General features: G+C 50.9%; 1 protein-coding gene across 7 annotated transcripts in view; it reads right to left on the reverse strand.

Moving 5' to 3' along the window:
- Positions 1-5,065: 5,065 nt before the first annotated feature.
- LOC142576384 (cholesterol transporter ABCA5-like) overlaps positions 5,066-22,255 on the reverse strand; it is a 152,245-nt gene continuing 135,055 nt past the window's right edge. For all 7 annotated transcript variants that reach the window (XM_075686494.1, XM_075686500.1, XM_075686495.1 and 4 more), the window contains 11 exons: positions 21,384-21,576; positions 19,642-19,784; positions 17,983-18,255; positions 16,233-16,517; positions 15,717-15,854; positions 13,755-14,057; positions 10,662-10,868; positions 9,662-9,834; positions 8,222-8,751; positions 7,656-7,711; positions 5,066-5,291 (listed from right to left, as the gene is read on the reverse strand). In XM_075686494.1, the coding sequence (XP_075542609.1) occupies positions 5,223-5,291; positions 7,656-7,711; positions 8,222-8,751; positions 9,662-9,834; positions 10,662-10,868; positions 13,755-14,057; positions 15,717-15,854; positions 16,233-16,517; positions 17,983-18,255; positions 19,642-19,784; positions 21,384-21,576 (2,370 nt within the window). In that variant the 3' untranslated portion in view covers positions 5,066-5,222. The remainder of the gene's footprint in view (positions 5,292-7,655; positions 7,712-8,221; positions 8,752-9,661; positions 9,835-10,661; positions 10,869-13,754; positions 14,058-15,716; positions 15,855-16,232; positions 16,518-17,982; positions 18,256-19,641; positions 19,785-21,383; positions 21,577-22,255) is intronic.

Consider the following 22,255-nt stretch of genomic DNA (forward strand, 5'->3'; position numbering starts at 1 on the left):
GGACTTCGCCAACATGGGTCTTCACACCATCTGCTCGGCCCTTCACCCTGATACCCACCCGGCTTCTTCGATTCCGCCCCGTCCCGCATCTTCTTACCCACCACGTTTCCGCAACCCGTCTGAATGGCGTACTGCTGACGACAAGCCCATTTGTTTTCACTGCCATCGAATCGGGCACATTTCTCGGCACTGTCGCAGTCGCTGGAGTTCCCCGAACCGGTCTACTTATACTGCCTACTCTCGCCCCTCAGGTGGCCCTTTCTGGATCCCGCTGAACCACACCCCAATCGCCTCAGTTCCGTCGACTTCGTTCGCTTGCCACCTTCGGGACTGACCTACGTTGGCCTAGTGTCTTCCCCACCAGTCCCCGACGGTCACTACATCGCGGCTCCTATGCCAGACGTCCTCCTTACACACGGGATCGCAGTACCTCATACAATTTTATCTATTACCGCGAATTGCGTCTGCCTGCTAGTGGTCAATTTTGGCTTGACGACACAAGTGCTGCCACGCGGGATGTCGCTGGCCCAGCTTTGCTCATTCGAGGATCACTCAGTAGCATCTATTGCAGTAGACGACAATTCAGCCGATCCTCCTCTACCATCGCAGTCGTCAAGTTGTACCATCACCGACTTACAGAAAATGATTGCGCCCGACATGCCGTCCGAGCACGCTCGTGAGCTCTACCGCGTTCTGTTATATTTTTGGATATTAACGACCGTCCCTTGGCCCAAGCTACAGCTGTTAAACATTGCATTAATACCGGTGATGCCCCTCCTATTCATCGCCGCCCGTATCGAGTATCACCGGCTGAACGTCAAGTTATTCACGCTGAAGTTCGCAAAATGCTTGCCAAGAACATTATTGAACCGTCATGTAGTCCATGGGCGTCACGTGTTGTACTGGTAAAAAAGAAGGATGGATCACGGCGCTTTTGCGTGGATTATCGGCACCTTAACAGGGTCACCAAAAAGGACGCGTATCCCCTACCTCGGATTGATGACGCCCTTGACTGCCTCCATGGTGCTCGCTACTTGTCCTCTATTGACCTTCGCTCCGGCTATTGGCAGATTGCCGTGGACGATCTCGACCGCGAGAAGACTGCCTTTGTAACACCCGACGGTCCTTATCAATTCAAAGTGATGTCGTTCAGTCTATGTAACGCTCCTGCCACTTTTGAACGCATGATGAACTCCCTTCTTCACGGTTTCAAATGGTCCACGTGCCTGTGCTACTTGGACGATGTTATAGTATTCTCCCCAACGTTCGCTACGCACCTCGAGCGCCTCTCAGCAGTCCTGGACGTTTTTCGTCGAGCCGGTCTGAAGCTCAACGCATCGAAGTGCCAATTCGGCCGTCGCCAGATTACCGTCCTTGGACATCTCGTTGACGCGAACGGAGTGCCACCGGACCCAGGCAAGATCCATGCAGTTACGCACTTCCCTGTTCCAAAGTGTGTCAAGGATGTGCGCAGCTTCATCGGCCTTTGCTCATACTTCCGCCGTTTCGTGAAAAATTTCGCGGCCATAGCACGACCCCTAACCGAGCTTTTGAAAAAAGACGCCCCTTTCCAGTGGGGCGATAACGAGGCCTCTGCATTCTCGCTTCTCATCGATCTTCTCACAACGCCTCCCGTTCTGGCCCATTTCGATCCTTCTGCGCCTACCGAAGTCCGTACTGATGCCAGCGGTCACGGGATTGGCGCAGTACTTGCACTACGCCAGCGTGGCCACGACCGTGTTATCGCTTACGCCAGCAGGCTCCTCTCGCCCGCGGAGCGCAACTATTCCACCACTGAGCGTGAGTGTCTGGCCCTAGTTTGGGCGGTTGCGAAGTTCCGCCCATACTTATATGGCCGACACTTTTCCGTTGTGACAGACCATCACGCGCTTTGCTGGTTATGCTCACTGAAAGATCCTACAGGAAGACTTGGTCGCTGGGCCTTACGCCTCCAAGAATATTGGTACTCTGTAACCTACAAATCTGGCCGTCTACACAAGGACGCTGACTGCCTGTCTCGCTACCCGGTAGACGAGCCTGACGACGCCTACAGTAGTACCGCCAACGGCATTTTCTCTGTGTCTGCCTTCGCTAACATCGCCGATGAGCAGTACCGAGACCTATCGCTGCGAGTACTCATCGAGCGTCTGTGCTCTACACCTACCGCCGCATCCGTTCGCCGATATGTCCTCCAGGGCGGCATTCTCTACCGAAGGAACTTCCTCCCTGACGGCTGTGATCTTATTCTTGTAGTGCCAAAAAATCTACGACAGACTGTGCTCTTTTGAGATGCATGACGCACCCACTACAGGACATCTTGGGGTAACCCGCACGTACGACCGTGTCCGCCGCCGCTTCTATTGGCCTGGTCTCACTCGCTCCGTCCGACGCTATGTCGCTGCCTGTGATCCCTGCCAGCGTCGGAAAACACCTCAGGTGCTACCTACCGGTCATCTCCGTCTCTGAGGATTAGACCTAGTCTTTCGTGTAGGATTAGACCTCGTCGGTTCATTTCCCACGTCATCCTCCGGGAACAATAGGTAGCCGTCGCAACTGATTACGCCACCCGATACGCTATCACGCGGGATGTCCCTACCAGTTGCGCCACTGAGTCTCTTGCGTGACATTATCTTGCTTCATGGCGTCCCGCGACAGCTGCTTACTGACCGTGGTCGTAACTTCCTCTGGAAAGTTATCGCCGACATTGTGCGTTCCTGCTCTATTCAACACAAGCTGACTACCTTATACCATCCTCAAACCAATGGCCTGACAGAGCGGTTAAACCGTACTCTTACCGATATGCTCTCCAAGTAAGTTTCCAAGGACTGCCGCGACTGGGACATTGCCCTTCCTTCCCACGACACCGCCGGATTTTCTCCATTTTACCTACTGTACGGTCGCGAACCGACCTTGCCCCTTGACATGGCACTTCCTCCTGCTGCGATCTCAACAAGCGAGTATGCGCTGCTTACTGACCGTGGTCGTAACTTCCTCTGGAAAGTTATCGCCGACATTGTGCGTTCCTGCTCTATTCAACACAAGCTGACTACCTTATACCATCCTCAAACCAATGGCCTGACAGAGCGGTTAAACCGTACTCTTACCGATATGCTCTCCAAGTAAGTTTCCAAGGACTGCCGCGACTGGGACATTGCCCTTCCTTCCCACGACACCGCCGGATTTTCTCCATTTTACCTACTGTACGGTCGCGAACCGACCTTGCCCCTTGACATGGCACTTCCTCCTGCTGCGATCTCAACAAGCGAGTATGCGCTGCTTACTGACCGTGGTCGTAACTTCCTCTGGAAAGTTATCGCCGACATTGTGCGTTCCTGCTCTATTCAACACAAGCTGACTACCTTATACCATCCTCAAACCAATGGCCTGACAGAGCGGTTAAACCGTACTCTTACCGATATGCTCTCCAAGTAAGTTTCCAAGGACTGCCGCGACTGGGACATTGCCCTTCCTTCCCACGACACCGCCGGATTTTCTCCATTTTACCTACTGTACGGTCGCGAACCGACCTTGCCCCTTGACATGGCACTTCCTCCTGCTGCGATCTCAACAAGCGAGTATGCGCTGCTTACTGACCGTGGTCGTAACTTCCTCTGGAAAGTTATCGCCGACATTGTGCGTTCCTGCTCTATTCAACACAAGCTGACTACCTTATACCATCCTCAAACCAATGGCCTGACAGAGCGGTTAAACCGTACTCTTACCGATATGCTCTCCAAGTAAGTTTCCAAGGACTGCCGCGACTGGGACATTGCCCTTCCTTCCCACGACACCGCCGGATTTTCTCCATTTTACCTACTGTACGGTCGCGAACCGACCTTGCCCCTTGACATGGCACTTCCTCCTGCTGCGATCTCAACAAGCGAGTATGCGCGCGACGCCATCGCCCTCGCGGACCATGCACGCCAGCTTGCCCGTGCTCGACTGACGGCCTCTCAAACCACTCAGCAGTGTCAGTACAACTCCCGCCATCGTGACGTACAGTTTCCGCCTGGTGCGCTCGTGCTCCTGTGGTCGCCCTCTCGTCACGTCGGACTTTCAGAGAAGCTCCTTTCGCGATACACAGGGCCCTACCGCGTGCTGCGCCAGGTGACGCCTGTGACGTATGAAATTGCTCCTGTGCGTTCAAACTCATCTACTCTGGCATCTAGTGATGTGCACGTCAATAGGCTCAAAGCCTACTACACTGCTTTCCTTTTGGCCAAGTGCGGCGTATTGCCTTGTAAATATACTTGTATATAGCTTTTCGTTGGAGTCTTCCTACGTAACAAGATAAAGTTGCATAATATTCATCCCTAAAAGTAGTGCTCGCGTGTTGCGACCGCAATAGGTGTACAAGAGTCGGCTACAGGATGTCCCGGCTAACTTAAGCCGCGCTGTTCAACGAAAAAAAGAAAAACAAGTGCATCTTGCATCGTTTGTTAAACAATTTTTTTCTTTCGTTGAACAGCTTGACTCAAGTTGGCTTGGACACCCTGCATATTAGGCATATGGGTATAATGACCAAGAACGTTTTTATATCGTAGGAGCCATACAATGCACTAAGCGAAGAATTGAGAAGCAGCTCTTGCGGCTTACGAATGCCGCTTGCAAACATTTCAGGGGAGAGAGATGAGAGGTAGGACTTCCAAGAAAGGTGCGCTAACCTGCAAGCCGTTCAGGTGATTCAAGCGTACTTGCAGGACACTCGTGGTGGCAAGGTACCTGGTTTCGTCCCTTTGGACACCGTACAGTCACCAGCAAATTGAAGTGCTCGAAGCAGCGTCGCCCGTTACAACTTGCCTCGTGAAAGTTTTAACTAGTTACGCGTAATTGTTTACAGAAAATTTCATTACTGTGAGCATTAACGAGTAAACAAAGCAACCGTTAAATTACAGGACTGATAGAAGACGCAATTGATTACGAGTGATTAATTACCCGTAATTCGTTACGCGCAAGTCTGCAGCGTACGTACCCAGTTGCCAGGTGCGCCCACCACGCTCGAATCGCGCGTTCTGTTCGCCGAAGGAGTGACGGCGCAGGCGTGTGGTGGGATGTTGCGTGGCAATGACATGCGCATGATTTATTCTTTGCGAATGCAGCGATGAGGCATCCCAACTCGGAGCACAAGAGGCAGCGTCAAAGTGAAAACGATGGAACATAAGTAGAAGAGGAGGAGGGGGGCGCACACACAAAGGAAACACACACACACGCACTCTCTCTTTTCAGGCATTAATCTGGACGTCTTCGTCGTCTTGCGCGAGCTCCTGCTCTTTGGCGAATCCCAGGAACACCTGCGCGACACGAAATATCCGTCAGGCAAGCGATGCCATCCCTGCTGCATGCAGCGAATCCCAGTGAGGCTGCTGGGGGACGCAAGGCAACTACGACGACGCGTGCGGTTTCGCCATATTTGGACACTAAAGATGTATATGTCGTTAAGTTGTATTTAAAAAGAAAGGGACTACACTTTTGCAATAGCAAAATGGCCTCTTCGTGTGGAAGGAGCCTTGACAAGCCATAATAGATGCAAAGAAACGAACTTAGTGACTGTTGGCAAGTTCTTTAGCGGTAAAGATCTATACGTTGCATTTAAAGAAGGAACTAAATAAACCTTCTTGGCCAAGGTTTGCCCGAATACAACCAAATAGACAAAAATTCGTGACGTCACACTGACCTAAGCGGCGCTGGGCTTTCGGCGTGCGATTTTCGGAAGTTTCGGTTTTCATTTTCTGCGAGCCTTTCTCTCGTAAATGAATGAAATGATAGTTTTTAAAAAATATTGAAGTCTAAACTGTGGCGTTTTAATACAGCGTCCCCTTTAAGGTGCGACGACGTGGCAGTCGGGGTCCGTTTGGCCAAACTAAAATGGTGTGCTGTCCGGCCGTTATTTTGCACATTGAAGGGCAGGCGCGCAATGGCTTTGCCTTCAGCTTTCCCCGCCATACGGATTTCCGCGAAACTCCCGTTTTTTTTTTCTGCTTCAAAGTATGTGCGGTTCGAAGCGTCGATTATTAGCGACATCACGCTGACCTATCCAACCTCCCCAGTTGGCTCAGTATATATACATAGTATATATACTGTATATATACATAGTATATATACATACTATATACATAGTATATACATAGTATATATAGAGCGACTGCCCGGTCGGGTTGTGGTTCCGGGAAGGAATGTAGTCGAGGCGGACGAGAAATTCTTGTTTGTGTGAAACTTCCTCCGGGCCTTGCAGATTAAGCAAATTGTCGCTTAGACATTTCATCCTGCCATGCTTCGTACAAAACATCTAATTTCATGCAAAATCTTTAACAGCAGCGCAGGCGCGGGCGTGATTTTTTTTATAGCGTTCGGCGCGCTTCTAGCTGTGCTAACTAGTTATAGAGAAATTTTTGCGCCTAGTGATGGGCTTGTTGCCGCTCAAATTTTGCTTCCACGCCGCCTTCGCAGAAGTGCCCTGTTGCACAAACGTGGGCTACCGCTACCGCCTGCCGGCAACTACGAGTCCGAGGGCACGAACAAATATATGTCAAGTTATTTATCGAGCCACGCAGACAAAAAGAAGCGAACATTTTCTCTTTTTTTGCGAAGTTTCAGCGAAAGAATGCATCGGTATGGCCTAATGTTCTTTTTCTTTGTGAAGTTCTTTTTATAGGGAATAAAAAATGACAAACAAGATGCAGGCATTGTATGTGTGAACACATATGCGAATACCGGGAGGTTCGCGTTGGCGGAAATGACCGCGCCTTCGCTGGCTTCGTGCAAAAGTCCTGCTTGGTGCTTTAGCCCCAAAAGTACTACGTCCGTTAATCGTTTGCCATGGGAGACGCCGTGTGACGCTTGTGTTGCGCGATACGAACGGTGCACGACGCGTGGCTAATGACTTAATGAAAGCACGTGTTCGCCGCTCGTAAGAGGAAGCTTCAGCTCGGCCCCAACTCCCGCACTGCCTATTCAGATACATGTAAAACGCAAGAACGTTTTTTCTGAGATAACCCCCGGGCCTATTTTGATGAAATGTGTTGCATTTGAGAGAGAAAGTTAAATTCTAGTGACTGTTGGAAGCGGAATTTTGATTTAAGGCCTGAATTTTGTTGCAAGAATTTTCAAATATTCGAAAGTTTGAAAAAAAAAAAGAAGCACCAAGTTTACAAATCGCTCTGCATCAAGAACAGATGTCGCAGTTCTGTAAACGGCATCCATAACATCATTCAAAGCGGACAAATTCGTTATGTCAATTGATATCTTACGTGAATTTGTCACGTTGTGTGCAAGGCTTCGGCAAAAGCTGTATTTCCATATTACTGAATCGTTAAAAAAATTCATGCGTAACATATCAATTGCGTCCGCTTCAGATGTACTATCACATGTAATTCACAGAATTGTGATATCGTTTTTCCTTGCTTAGTTACAGATTTGTAAACTTGATAATATCGTTTTCTGAAAATTTTAGATCTTTGCCAATTTTTAATAAAAATTCCGATCTAAATGAAAAATCCGAAACCAACAGTCAGTAGATTTTAAGTTTTTCTTTTAAAGGCAACCTTTACGTGTATTTAGGTAGGAGCACCCGAGCTTCCCCTTAACGAATCCTCGCTGCTGATGTCCGTTCGGCAATCTATATGAATAGCTTAGGGCAGAACCCAGTGTTGGCTTACCTGTTCTAACGTCGTTTGGCTGAAGCTGAACTCTTCTATAGAAAACTTGGCTTTGGCTGAAACGACAAACAGACGTGGGCCATGGCCGTGTAAGCGATGTGCACTGCCTGTGCCTGTCACATGTTCGGCACGAAACTGCCGCTGTAACGGGCGAATTTCGCTTTGCATTTAGACTGAGAAGGTGCACAGGCTTGTGGCTATACGGTTAAAGTTGACGAGCGGAGGAATTTCTGTCCATTCACGAAATTTATGACGAAAGACAGACGTGAAAGAGAAGTGAAATACCATCCTCGGTAAAAGCACGTCTCTAAGCATTCCGACAGAAAACATGGTTTTAACGTTGCGCGCGTTGCCCAGGTGCTTCGAATTTGTCATTGATTCCACCATGATGACCACGCATTAGCTGGGTACTTTCCCGATTTCATTTCTACCGAATATTTTGTTCTGCCATATCGATAACGTACGACAATAAGTTCGACCCCAGGTCCGTCGCGGGATTAAGAGTCGTAGATACAGGTTACGTGCAGGCCGTGCGCACACATATATAAGTTGACGCCGCCGCCTACCTTCGTCCATGGCGACGAACACGTTGGCCAGCGACGTGACGCCGGCCTGCGGGATGTCGTAGGTGAGCCGGTCCTGGAAGCCCTCGCGCAGCGTGGCCGACGGGAAGACCCGCTTGACGTGGCTCTTGAGGTCGCCCAGGTTCTTCTCCCAGGCGCCCTCCTGGCGCTGCATCTTGATGTCGAGCGTGTAGCCGGCGCCGTACCGGTTCTTCAGGTGCTGCGTGGAGCCGAGGCAGCGCAGGGCGCCGCGCACCATGATGCCCACCTTGGTGCACAGCGCGTCCGCCTCCTCCATCGAGTGCGTGGTGAGCAGGGCGCCGCGCTCGCCGCCCTGCGGGAACGTCGAGCAGATGGTGTCCCAGAGGAAGCGCTTCGACTGCGGGTCCATGCCCGTCGAGGGCTCGTCCAGCAGCACGACGCGCGGCTTGCCCAGCATGCTGATGGCGTAGCTCAGCTTGCGCTTGGTGCCGCCCGACAGCTGCTTGGCGCGCTTGTCGGCGTGCTCGCGGATGTTCAGCTTGTCCATCAGCCTGCGCGCGGAGGGGGAGGCGGCGCCACCGCGCTGGGTCAGCCCGCGCGCGTCTGTGTGGCGGAGCGTCGTCTGGTTTGTTTGTTTTTATTCGCCCGAAGGGATGCCCCTGACTGACAGAAGGGTGTGCGACTTTTTTTTTTGCTGGCGAGATAGTGCGGCAGTAGTTTTTCAAGAGCATTAAGAACCGCGATTATATGAAGGTGATGCAACACGAACTAAAAACAATAAAGAAGGCTACACATTAGTTAAGAATAAGATCTGACCACGTAGAGTTACTAATCATGCACCGGTCTCATGCAGTTTTCTTATTTCGGCGTTCTTAGGAACGCGACCGCCGTAACCGGGTTCGAACTCGCCACCAGTGGTTCTTTTCGAAACAAAAAGGCGCGTACAGGCAGTACGTGTACTTGTAGATAGCAAAGGGGGAAAATTGCAGTCACGGTACAGACGTGAAAGGTTGCAGACCGCCGCTAACGGTTCTTCGCTTTTCACCAGTTCTGGCAACAGTCGCGATGAGATGTAACCATTGGAAAGATTGACGCCACGTTTCTTAACATTGCCTGCCGAGAAAATACGTGCTTTATATATAGTTGAGTTATTCTATCTATAAGTTTGCCCGTAAAGAATGTGACAGCACATAACGTGCCGTCACGCTCTGCAGCTTGCCAGCACAAGCCTTGTACAGCGATATATACAAATCCTTGAAGCAGGTCTATAAGTGACCTAGTGTACGACCCTCTTTCAAAAACGGCTGCTCTTCGGCGCATTTTGCTCCATCCATTGACAGATTCATACGCTTCATCCGGGCTTTCTTTAACGTTAAGTGCCGACCAGACCCCGGCACCGACCTAATGCTAGTTGCATCATTGCCGCACCAGAGTGGCTCGAGCACTTTCGTGCGCGCTCACCAGTCGGTGACGGAATCGATCTCGTTGTAGCGTATGCCCCTGAGTGACGCGAAAAGCTGCAGGTGCTCGCGGATGGTCAGGTTGTTCCAGAGGGCGTCGTGCTGCGGGCAGTAGCCGAGCATCTTGAAGGCCCGGCACAGGTTGGAGGTGATCTCGAAGCCTCCCACGGCGACCTGCGCGCGAAGCCGCAGCACGTTGTAAAAGAGGCGAGGAGGACCGGCATTTCGCGAAGTATTTTCGCGGCCGATCCTGAACTACCACGGATAGGTTATATATACTCTGAGGCGGCCGTTAGACGCAACAGTGCGGTTGCGACTGCTGCAGTGCTGTTGTCGAGGAGTGCAAGGTGATCAGAGGGGCCCGATTTCTTGTTAGTGACAGCCGTGTGAAGGCGACAGACGACGCAGCCAGAGAAAGCACGGCAAAAGCTAATTGCAATGTTTAACTGAAGTGTAGAAATAACAAGGAAGAGGGAAATGAAAGTAGATTGAAAGACTCGCAAGGTTGGAGCTAGCCGAACCCGCACCTTCAAAACTACCCGTGTGATGCTTTACCTGTGAAGATAACGCCGGTGGCCATCCCTTCGTATACACTTTCTTGAGTATTTGCGTACGTGTGAAAGATTGGCCATTGCGGTTCTTTGGCCACGAGAGGCGCTGGCTAACACTCCAGTCAGAAGAGACAAAGTGGCAATTTCGACAGTATGGCGGTACTTTAATGTCCCGGATAGCAACTCCCATCCTATAGTGGGTCTGGGTCCGCTCGACTCGATACGCGCTCTGCCCGCGTATTCGACCCGCTTTTGTAAAATTCGTGCGAACACCGGGATGTCTAGCGCGCGCCAGGAGTGGCGGGAAGCTGCGCTCTTGCTCGGTTCTTGCTTTTTTGCTTTCACGAGGTGCGATCGCCGCGCGTAACTTTTTCGTGCAGGGCGTGCTAAGTAAATCAAACACAAGCGCGTAGGCAGGCGCGGGCAATCCGGGCGAGTGGCGGCGATTACCCTTCCGCTGGAGGGGCTCTCCTCGCCCACGATGACCTTCATGGTCGAGGTCTTGCCGGCGCCGTTGGGTCCCAGCAGGCCGAAGATGTCGCCCTTGTCGATGGCCATCGACAGGTTGCGGATGGCGATCTTCACGTGGTTGCGCGGCCGGAACCGGGCCCCTTCCTCGTACACCTTGCGCAGCTCGTGAACGTACACCACGGGAGGCTGCGCGTACAACAATCGCCGAGTGTTTGCCAACTAGAGCCCAAGGACAAGTTACTTTGAGTTGCCCTGTAAACACTTGATTGCCTTCCTGCCGTACCCTGTACCGTAACATCCCCCCCTCCCCCCTCGCGTTGAATCTACGCACGCTCTGATGTTAGTCAGCCACGCAGATTTTAAAGGGCCCGTCACCAGGTCTGACCATTTTGAGCCGACAAGCGCAGAGCATGCAGTGCGCCATAACGATCGTGTCTGCAAACTATTACATCGCTACGCGCCGCGGAAAGATCTGAAATTTCAAACCGAACACCGTTTCAAACCTCAGGCCTGGAGCGTCGCGGTCGCGACGCTCCAGGCCTGAGGATGACGCACACGTGCTAGTGCGCCTACGTAGACGTGTTCTCGCTGCGACGTCGCTCGTGGTGACGCGTGACTTTGAGAGTTATTCAAGGCAGCATGTGTTGTTTGTATATTATGTTGCTAAAATATACCAATTAAAGTTTAGAGAAACAAAAACACAAACCAATTGTCTACATGTTTTTGTTTTACTCCACACCGTAGCAAAAGAGATGTACTTCCGTTTCGTCTGCTCGTTCCCACGCTGTGCAGTCGCGCGCGCAGAGACCGAAACTGTCGTTTTCTACCGCGTTCCAGCGCACGATCATGCTCTATAGTCCGCTTGCGTGTGCCTCAGTATTCTTGTAGCACTGGCTTATACCGCTAGTTAGGTGTCCTCGTTCACAGCGCGCAAAATGGTGCGCTGCGCGAAACGAGACAATCGCAACAGCTCGTACGGGACGCCGTCAGCGGAAGTGCGCCGTGTCGCAAAAAAAGTGAGAAAAAAGAAGAAGGCGGGACCCGTAACGTATGCGTCACGCGTTTCTCGAGCTCCGGCATGGGAGAACGCAGGGAAGGAATTTCGCTTGTGGAGGCTAGACGGGGCGAGTGGAGAGAGCGTCTATGTTTGCGGTGAAGCTCGCCTCCTGAAATCATGGGTTCGAGACACTGAAATATTTCTATCTCGGCTATTAATGGGGGGCCGATTTGAATTTCTTTTTTTGCGACAGAACGCTCCCCAGAGAACACGTAACAAATTCCAGCATATAATTGAAATTTGTTATAGGGCCTCATGAGGGGCCCTTTAAGGGTTGCGAGTTTTAAAAAAACAAATAAAAGTAAGGGGCGTTCAAATTTGTTTGCCCGTAATTTATGCGTAAAAGCTTTGTAGACAGATTCACAGTCACGTGACGGCGTTACTCTGCTGTCGGCAACTGTTGTCAAAAGAGGACCGCCTCCTCCTCAGGCTGCAGTCATTGCGGAATAGGAGCGCCGATTAGTTTCGCATCATCTACAAGTGCCATGCATTCAAGTGTCGGCGCGGAACGCCAGACGGGCGCGCCACTGTACAATCCGCTGTGGTCCACCTTACTGACTCGCGAAGTTACATACGCTTGTGATGGCTGTAGAAACGGCGGACACTAGTACTTCTCCTCGTCGCTCGTTTTGCCACGTGTACTACTCTTGCGCTCTTACTCTAGTGCAATGCAATACCACGAACTAACCCAACTCGCCAGACTTCCTAGTTCAATCGCTTCTCATCAAAGCTAGCTACGAAGATCGGCTTCACGCACTTGAATCAATAGCAGAATGTAGCGTACCTTGCGTGTCCTAGATTCAATTTCTTGTGCCTTACAAAAAATAAGAAACGTACCGGCGACAGCGGATTCGCACTCGCAAAACTGTTTACGCAGTTGGAAAAAAGAATGCTCGTGTCAAAGCTGTAGAAGAGGTCGAGCGAGAGCCGAGAATGCGGCGCTAACTATACTGACCCAATATGCACACGCGCTTCTGATGTGTCCTAACTTTTCATTTTTTTTCTCAACTGGACACAAGAAAAAAGAAAGGTTATTACGAGCTGACAATAATAATCAAACACGCGTCTTTCGAAGTTCCCAAAAGGAGCAATTAAAGGCTCTCACATTTCTGCCTACCTTTATCGGTTTTTGTTCGGGGGCCCCTGCGACCTCCGATGCGGGCTTTGGTTTTCGCAGAAACAGAGACAGCAGCCTTGAGTTATGGAGCTATAAGGAACACAACAATGACAATCCGTTGCGGCGCGACCGCTGCTGTGGAAACTTACATTCGCCGCGCTGCGCTGCAATCACCTAGCGGAATTTCGTCTCGAAATGCTTTCTACACGTACGCGAAATGCATTTGTACAGGCCAAAGTCATTCGGCTTGGCCCTTTCTTTTTATGCTCGAAAGTAAAATTTCAAGGGCATTACTGTTGTGAGATGCGCGTCATTTGTTTCGATGCACGGTATATGTGCAAGTTAACCTCCTGCTTACGGCTTCGCAGATTGCGTTTAAAGCAACCTGTGACGTTCAGCATTGGCGACTCAGCGGGAAAACAGCATGTCGACGAGACGTGGTGGCGTCGGACTTTAATTACTATTTATAGCTGGCAGGCGTACAGAATAATACTGTTGAAACATTAATAGTACGAAAATGGGATATTGTTTCGAGCCCATAAGTATCGAAATGTTAACAAGCACAGCAGTCCAGTCCCCTACACACATTTGACCATGGACTACAGAGTGACCGATTGACGGGAAAGAGGTTAGGCGCGGACGTATACACGTAGATAAGATACATAAAGACACGGAGACATACCGCGAACTAGGGTAAGTTCCAAAGATTGCTAACGGCGTTGAAAAAAATGTTCAACTTATGAAAGCAACGAAGTACCAAAAACTTGTTTCCACCACACCTCGTCGTCGCGTTGTTTTCCATCTCCCGGTGCGGGCGAACTAGCGGGCGGCACACTAATGTAGCGGAAAGCCAAGAGCCAAGCCAAAGCTGCGAAAAGAAGCTGTCCCGAGTGGCAACCTTGGGCATGAGGCTGATGTCCATCTGCGAGACCCGCTGCCGCTCGGCCTTGACGTCGGCGTCCTCCTTCTCGGGCAGGTCGCCGTTGGGCGTGATGTCGATGATGCGGCGCGTGATCCAGAAGGCGTCCGCCATGCGTCCGCCGGCCTTGCCGATGTCGGCCATGCGCAGCAGGAAGTAGTACACCAGCGTGTGGATGACGCACGCCACGTACGTCACCAGGATGTTGCTGTCCCAGTCGAAGTACATCCACTTGTCCGCCTCGTAGCCGTTCGACAGCTTCGTCTCGATCACCACCGACGTCTGCGACGAGAGCTAGGCGTCACGCTGCGCGAACGTCTCTGCGGTATGCCGCGACGTCTGGTGTGTCACGAGGGAGCGTGTTAGGACCACCGTTGTTCTCAAGTTATATTGATAGCTTCGTTGAAGTTATTACCCCTCCCATTAAGTTTACTTGCAGATGACTGCCTAGTGTTTAGGGTAATCAAATCACGGAGAGGTACCGAATCTTTGCAGAGGGACTTTCACACAATATCGCTATGGCGGCAAAAAAAGAAAAAAAAACAGGAAAATCAGCCTAAACGTCCGGAAATGCTGCTGCATAGCATTCACCTACCGTGTCCATTAATCAGAGACAAGTTACACCATTAACAATTCAACAATTAGCAACGAGTATAATCATATTAGTGAAATAGCGCTACTCGAATTATTAGTTCCTTTTGCTGCCTGTAAAGCGTGCACCGCCGCACAATAGAACGGTGTGTGAAAAAGGCATCTTTACAAGTAGGAATACTTCTTGGGCTATTTGGCGATGCATAGCTATTACAAGAGGAGTGCAAATCAACAACACACGCGGACAGGAAGACGACAGACACTCGCCCTTCCTTTAAGTGTATCGATGACTGGCGTTTCTCTTCCAACAGCTATGCGTATTTACAACTTACGGCGCTCGTTTCCGCAGTTCATAGAGTGGGCGTACAAGTAAGTGTCAGAGCGGCGTTGGACCAGCCTTTTCGACAAGGAATCCTGTCCCCCCGCCAATCTGATGGCAATAGATGCATTAATTGCGTTCATGGTGTCTAGTGAGATTGGTTTTATCGTCTTCTCTAGGCCAGATACTAAAGGCTGGGGTGCCAGAAAAAAATATTCAGTGGAGAGTTAGCGGTAAATGTGAGAGGAAAGCGTGAGCGTTACCTCGCACCTTGTTGAGGTCCAGGATCCACGATTTAAACGGCATTCAAGAGTTCACTCGACACGCGTCCTGCCTCTACGAGAAGCTAAGTGCAACTGACGGTGGTCCGGAGCAATCCATTCGAGTATATACATGGCTTCTCTGCTAAACGTGACCGATGTTTTAAAAACCACGGAGTGTGCTAGGGAACTTAAAACCAACTCGGCGGTGTTGCGAATTGCGAGGCCTGGTCTGTGGTATTTCATTCGTATTGCAAGGTGAAACTTAGGTAACTCTTAACTTAAGTTTTTTTTTAAATATTGGCTTCACCAATAGAGTGCCAATACGAGAGTTGTAGCTCACATTTAAAAATGGCTGACTGAAGTGTTTGCAACTAAGTAGTATTGACGGATTTTTTTTTTTTGCACTGGCTTTTAAAGAAAGCCCGTGAAATACAAAAAAACAAGCGCGTGATAGCGTCACTGTGACCAAACGTAACGTAATCAGCGCAAGTGGGAAAATGTAACCTGGAGTCTAAAAAATTGTATACTCTTAATTGTAATGGCGATGTGGACAAAACGGGCGCTGAAAGACGCATATAGGAGGCAGTAATATAGCTCACGTGAAACATTATGCATCGCGGGAGGGAATACGCAGCAACGACAGTGGAAGTGGTAAAGGTGGTCGCCGTTGCCAAGACGAAGGAAGCGAGGTCTACTCGTCCAACAGAAAGGGCATGCGTCCCCGCTACTGTCGCTCGACAGGAGCGACAGTACGGAGGTGGTACGCACCTTGGTGATGTAGTAGAGGCCGCCGTTAGGAATGTAAAAGGGCACGAGCAGGCAGAGGGTGTAGTGCAACGCCGTGGCGCTTCGGGACGAGCCCATCATGTCCAGGATGGTCACCGGCACGGCTGGGAACATGGAGCACTGAGCAAGAAAGCAGAGTGATCTGTTTGGGCTCTGCACTTTCAAAGCCCTCAGCAAGAGCACATGGTACCCCTAAATATTGCTTTAAAATTTCGTTATTGCCCATTAAAAAAATTCGGGGGTTTTGAGCCAAAACCACAACGTCATTACGAGGCACCCAGTAGTGGGGGACTCCAGTTTAGTTTTGTCTCGCTGGGGGTGCCTTAACGTGCATCTAAATCTAAGTACACGAGCGACGAAAAACGAACTTTGTTCTCACGGAACCTTGATTTCGTTTTTCTAGCACAGAGAAGCGAACGAAGGAGACGCGACAGGCTCCGTCGGCGGCACAGAATCTACCGGCGCCGCCCTTGCGCCGTCAAAGCGGCCCCTCCTCACCAGCAGCGCGAGGAAGGGCAGCACCCCCTTGGCCGTCTCGTGCTTGTTGAAGAGGTGCGTGAGCACGTAGCACACGACGAGCGACGCCGGCACGTAGAGCAGGAACAGCGACACGATGGCCAGCAGGGCCGCGGGCTCCGTCAGGAAGGGCACCTGCAGCGCCACCAGGGCCAGCACCGTCAGCAGCACGGACAGCAGGTACAGCGCCGCGTGGCTCAGCAGCACCGTGGACCAGTAGCCGCAGAAGAGCAGGCCGGACACGCGGAGCTGGTTCTTCACCTTGTTCTGCACACGAGGAGAATGCCGAGACGCGAGTCTTTCTTTGTTTCTTCCCATCGCTCCAAGAAAGAGCATAAATTATTTTCTAGGCACAAGCTTTGACGAAGAGGAGTGAAGTCTGCGAAGTCTTTTTTTTTTTTTTTGAGAAAGCCGTGCGAATTCATCTCTGCAGCTTCTCACTACACTCGGGTGGATGACACGAAAGTGACAAACGCCGCGTGTGTGCGGTTGCGCTTTCCTATCTGGCTCCTTCTTGCGCTGACTTTTCTGCGCCAATCTTTCTTTTTTGTTCCTTTCCAGTGAAATTTCCTTTCACCTTGCAAGATTTACGCACACCCGATTTTTCCATGTACAATAATGTTTGTCCTAAATAATTTTTTTTTTCGCACGAACCGGACGGGCAAAGAAGCGTTCTATTGAACGCGGAGAAAAAAGAATATCTTGCTGCTTCAACGAAAAGAAGGCGTAAAAATTCAGGTTCTTTTGGCTTCAAACGACCTTGTCACTTTGCACACTGATCATTTTAAACAGTATATTGCATTGTAAATGCAACAATTCGCGACGATTACGCATGTGTCGGCAAACACTAGCGTCCTCACTGTGTTTAGAAAGCTGTTAGCGCTTGGAAATTTATAAAAATGTAATAAATAGCCTCACAAGAATGTTTGAAGCCGCAAGCACGAATATTAGGCAAATAAATATATACTAACCATGCCAATTTTGGTGGCGGAACAATGGCAGCGTCAGAGTTAGGTCTAGTAATTTTTTTTTTAGAAAACTGTAGGATGTAGAATTTTTGTAGGCGGGGTCGCAATAATGCCGAATAGTACTAGACGTGCTAGCACGCCTGTATACTTCTGTGAACTTCCAGCAAACTGCCTAAATCCACGAGCTTACGCGATGGCAGCATAGATGCGACTGGCACACGCACTACAGCCGTTGTGTGTCAAACTAGCCCTGCTAAACGCGCTAATGTCTCAGACCCATCTGATTGGCAACCTGCCTTCGCGTTCCAGAACTCTTGGAGCACTACACGGAGCTTAAACGCAACGGCAGCCCTGCTACGCGGCTACGAGTCGGTAACTGTTGAAATTATTAATGCTTTATAGGATGCGACTTCGTTTGAAAAACAGCAATCATCCTCTTGTCTGCGGGAAGTTCTCGTTTCCGACGCAGCGTGTCGGGTACTGTCCTCTCAGAAGCTCGGTCTGCGTTCATGCGTTCGCGTTGTTTGTTCACGTTGTAACATGAACACTGTTGCTGCCGCGCCCAGCGCTATTAGTAGGACCGTGTCGGGAGGCTAATCGCCTCACTTTGTCCTGACTCGCAGACGATGCATTGCATAGTAAAAAAAAACAATAAATGAATAAATGCGAGGAAAGCATAAGGCACGCCGCGTTAGACAAAGGAAGCGACCAAACCGACAGCCGCACCCCAACAGAGGAGAGAGAGACAGTGTTTAAGACAGTACCTGCCGGTCCTCGACCACCTCGACGGCGATGAGCGAGGGCATGTAGGCGAGCACGACGCTCATCATCATGGTCCAGGTGTAGAGCTGCGCGTCGAACACCCGGTCGACCCCGCGCTGGGGCCACGGGTACGAGGAGACCCGGAGGCGGCGCTCGTCGAGCACCGACTCGTTCTTCTCCAGGGCGGCGTAGAGCGCGTTGTACGTCAGCGACTGGAGGATGGGCAGCGTGTGCACGTGCGAGTCGTTGATCAGCAGCGTCAGCGGGTTGGTGTACTGCAACGGGGGGCTCGGCATTACGGGCGGCACCCGGAAGGGCGACGATGGATCCACACGCGTGACCGCATGCGTTACGCCGGGGGGGTCGATCACGACGACAGACGACGGCAATTTGCACGTTGCGCGAGCGGCGTTTCCCGACAAAGAAAGAAAGCCTTAGAGATCACGGAGCGTCCTCCGATAAACGCCGTTCCTGAACGAATCGTTTACATGCGAGATGCAGAAGCATCGCCGGAAGTTCTATTTCAGTAGACAGAGAGTCTGACAAGTGCGTGCACGGCGGTTGACTCACGAGGGAGTCGGGTGTTGCGACAGTTTTGTTGAAATGAAAGCTGCGCTCGCGTACACGTTGTCAGGACGAAGCAACGCGCCGTAAATTATTAGCTAGTTCACTGCCTGAGAACGTGATCCCTGATGTGATCAACGATGCGACTGTCCTGCGTGCGTGCGACGCGGTGCGAAACCCGTCGTCCGGGCCGAAGCCCCTTCACCGAAAACTGCCCTGACGAATGTGGAGGACGGCTTTACGGTTTCGTTATGCGGTGAGTTAATGGATTGCGCCCACTTGATAGGTGAACGGTTCAGCCACTGGACGCGCACAGTTGGCCTCGCCAGTCACACTGGACGGCCTCGATTCAAAAATAACGCAAAAGAAAAGGGCAGCTGCGCTCAGCTTCTAATGCTGTACAGATACTGGGGACATGCTCATGCTGCACGCGCGAAGTCCGCTACCACGTCAGCCGGGGCGGCCACGGAGAGCACGGAGCGTCACACGAGCCTGAGAGTCCGCCACAGATAAGCTGGGAGTAGATGTGTGTCGGCCGGGTCGGTGAACTTGAGATTTTACCCGTTGCAATAATACGCTCAACTCGTAAAGCAGCTGCAAAGCGCTAACCCTTGGCTGGACGGAGCACACACAAAACAACGAATAACCTTAGTTTCAAACTAAAACAAAAAAAAAACTTGCCCACTGTAAGCGCGTAGTTCATTGGTGCCAGACCTCGCTTATTTTTTTTTTTCTCTGGCTCGTCCCCATTTCTGGAAGAGGCTGGCCTATCCTACGTTCTCCATCATGCCGTAATATGCGAAGTGAAACGTCAGTTCTTGGCGTTCGAATACGTGTACGCCTAAGGAAGGCGAAAGGCGAAGTACCTGACGGGGCTCATCCCCATACACACAAGTCGCCACATCGCAACAGAGTGAACGTAGTCTGACGAGATACAAGTATAATACCCAATTCGTTGCGCGGCCGTCATTTAGGAAGGAAGTTCGGCATGCATTAAGTGATAGAAGCGCTTGGTCATGGGACTGTCGCTCTATGTCCATGGCACACCAGCGCCATGTACACGACTGAATGCGTTCGACAATATGCGGAGCACGCACTTTGTAGTCCCCGCCAAGGTTCTCGGGCACCGAGGCGTAGTAGCTGTTGGGGGCGATGTTGTCGAGCATGACGCTGCTGTTTCTCCAAGAGACGTTCATGTTCTGCTTGCGCATGGCCTCCTCGTACAGTCGAACCTGCTCGCCTGCACGGGTGAGAATGGGAGAGAGGCAAGACATGGAAGTGTGGGAAGTTATAGGCGAGTTGATTGTGATTCACTCGTAAACAGCGCGAAAGAGCTGGGCAGACAGAGAGGCGGCACAATTAAGACAGCGTCGACCGTCAACAGCTTTTGTTTGCACATCGGAAATGGATCTTCGCGTAATGCCCTTCGAGCTGTCATAAATTGAGAATTTTAAGCACGCGTAAAACACTGCATGGATGTTTAATGCACTATGTGAAGCAAAGTGTCGTGAAACGTTTAATCAAATGCTATAAATCTAAATGCGATGCGTGCACTTATCTTTACTGTCATCCTGTGCAACGTGTGTTTATGCACCGCACAGGTCACAACTTTAGTACCATGCAAGGTTTGCGTTAATGCGCTACACCGTTCACAAGCTATGCCGAAATGCAAACAGCGGTTCGTGCGAATGCATGCCGCCAGACGTAGAAGCAGCTATGCCACGAGGACAAAGGCCATGTTTGACGTGGAGTGTATGCAGATGGAAGTACGACGCGAAGGACAGTATGCTAAAGTTGACTATTATTCGCAAGGCATTCAACTTTTCGAACACTCATCGCAGTCAAGAAAGAAGGAGGTTGCATTGGCCGTTCCAAACAAGATGGCGGTTAAGAAGCCTATCTGGAAACGCGAGAGCAAGTTCACCTGCGTGGAAGAAAAGGCAGTCACGCAGTTCTTGCGCACTTGAGCTTGCCGTCGAGCTTCGAGGCAGGCTTCTTAACTGCCTATTTTGCTTGAAACGGCAAGGTAACCTGCGTGTTTCTTGACTACGATGATGTCTTCGCAAAGCTGGCTGCTTTGTCGACTTTATCAGAGTTGGTAATAGACCTTATATAGGACGGCCGCTGTTCGCTTCGCCATCTAACCATCTGCAGGGAATATTGGAACCCACTCCACAAAGGTTGTAGTGCTCAACGCGAACGAGGTCGGGGGCGGCCTGCCCCAGGGCAACAATAAGCACAGGCTAGGCTTACAGGTCCCCTCTGCTTTCAATACAGTATCGCAGGTGTTCAGGGCAAGGATAGGTAATGTACGAAATGCTGGAAGTAGGCTTTTTCAGACTATTGGGTTGTACCACACAAGATGGCCGCCCACGGCAGCATATAGCGGAGGGGTGCCTTGCAAACGGCGAGTATGCAGTAGGTGACAAAGCTAGCAGCACCAGTCTGTGCGCTCCTGCTTAATTTCCAATTTTAGGGTGACGTCCGCCATCTTGTGTGGGTCAAAAAAAAAATTAAAAAAATAAAATAAAACAAATTACGCGGTTCTAATTGCCAAAACCAAGATATGATTATGAGGCACTCTGGATTAACTTTGACCGCCCGGTGTTCTTTAAAGCGCACCACGTGCACAGCAAACGTGCGTTATTTTGCATATCGCCCTCATCGAAACCCGGCCGCTCCGTGCTTATATCCATGCAACGCTAAAGGCCACCACGGCGCAGGTGCGAGCACAAAACATTTTACGCGCAGTGAAGAGCACGAATCGCTGAACAATTCGCCGAATCTGCCCTACAGCGAACAGGACGCGGAGACAGAGAGGGCGCGCGAGCAGCCTCACTCTGTCTGGGTGCTGCACTGTAGGCCTCGATGACTCGGGCCTCCGGGTAGAAGTCCGGCGTGAACAGTCCCAGCCGGTTGACGGGAACCTCGCTCTTGCTGAGGAAGCAGTAGCTGAGCAACACCATGATCACGGGCAGCACCACCAGCGGTACCACGTGCATCGGGGCGCGCACGAAGAGCAGCAGCCGGGCCTGCACGCGCGCAGCGTCGCCGTGCACACTGTAATAAGCACGGAGCGTGGCGTCCAGGCGCGCCCGCACTTCGGTGGGCCTCGACGTTCGAGTGCTGCACCACGCGTTCCACTGTTAGATATCCAACTTTTGTAATGTTTGCTGTTGAGCGAAATCGGTTGATTATTTTCTGGAGAAAGAAAGGCCGGGCTCTTAGTCTTTCTTTAATTTCTTGACGTCACGCAGTGCATGTGGTACACCTGCGTGACGACGCGGATTTCGAGTTATTTTCTCACATTTAGACCGGTCTTTGTAGCAGGATATAACCTTTCGAAACCTACTCAGTTGACTTCCTAGTTTGTTGTCCGAAAGAAATGCAGTGCGTCTTTATCGGTATTTACACTTATGCGTTTACAATACGAACGCTATATACGTTACCAGATATAAAAATGTTTAGCTCTGCTGTATTGCACAGTAGCATAAGAGGACGAAGAGTTGGTGTTTTTGTTGCTACTTCCGACCGTTGTTGTTGCACTCGGTTTTCGAATCCGGGCAGCTGCACAACGTCGCAAACGGTTTCCAGACTAAACATGACGCACGGACGGGCCCGTAGGAGGACAGCCGGGGGCACCTTGACCATGTCCATCTGCCACTGACTTTACGATACAAACCACTCTGCGTTCCAAGTCGAGGGTTCCCG

Source organism: Dermacentor variabilis, chromosome 3 (assembly GCF_050947875.1).
Source record: "Dermacentor variabilis isolate Ectoservices chromosome 3, ASM5094787v1, whole genome shotgun sequence".
Lineage (NCBI taxonomy): Eukaryota > Metazoa > Arthropoda > Arachnida > Ixodida > Ixodidae > Dermacentor > Dermacentor variabilis.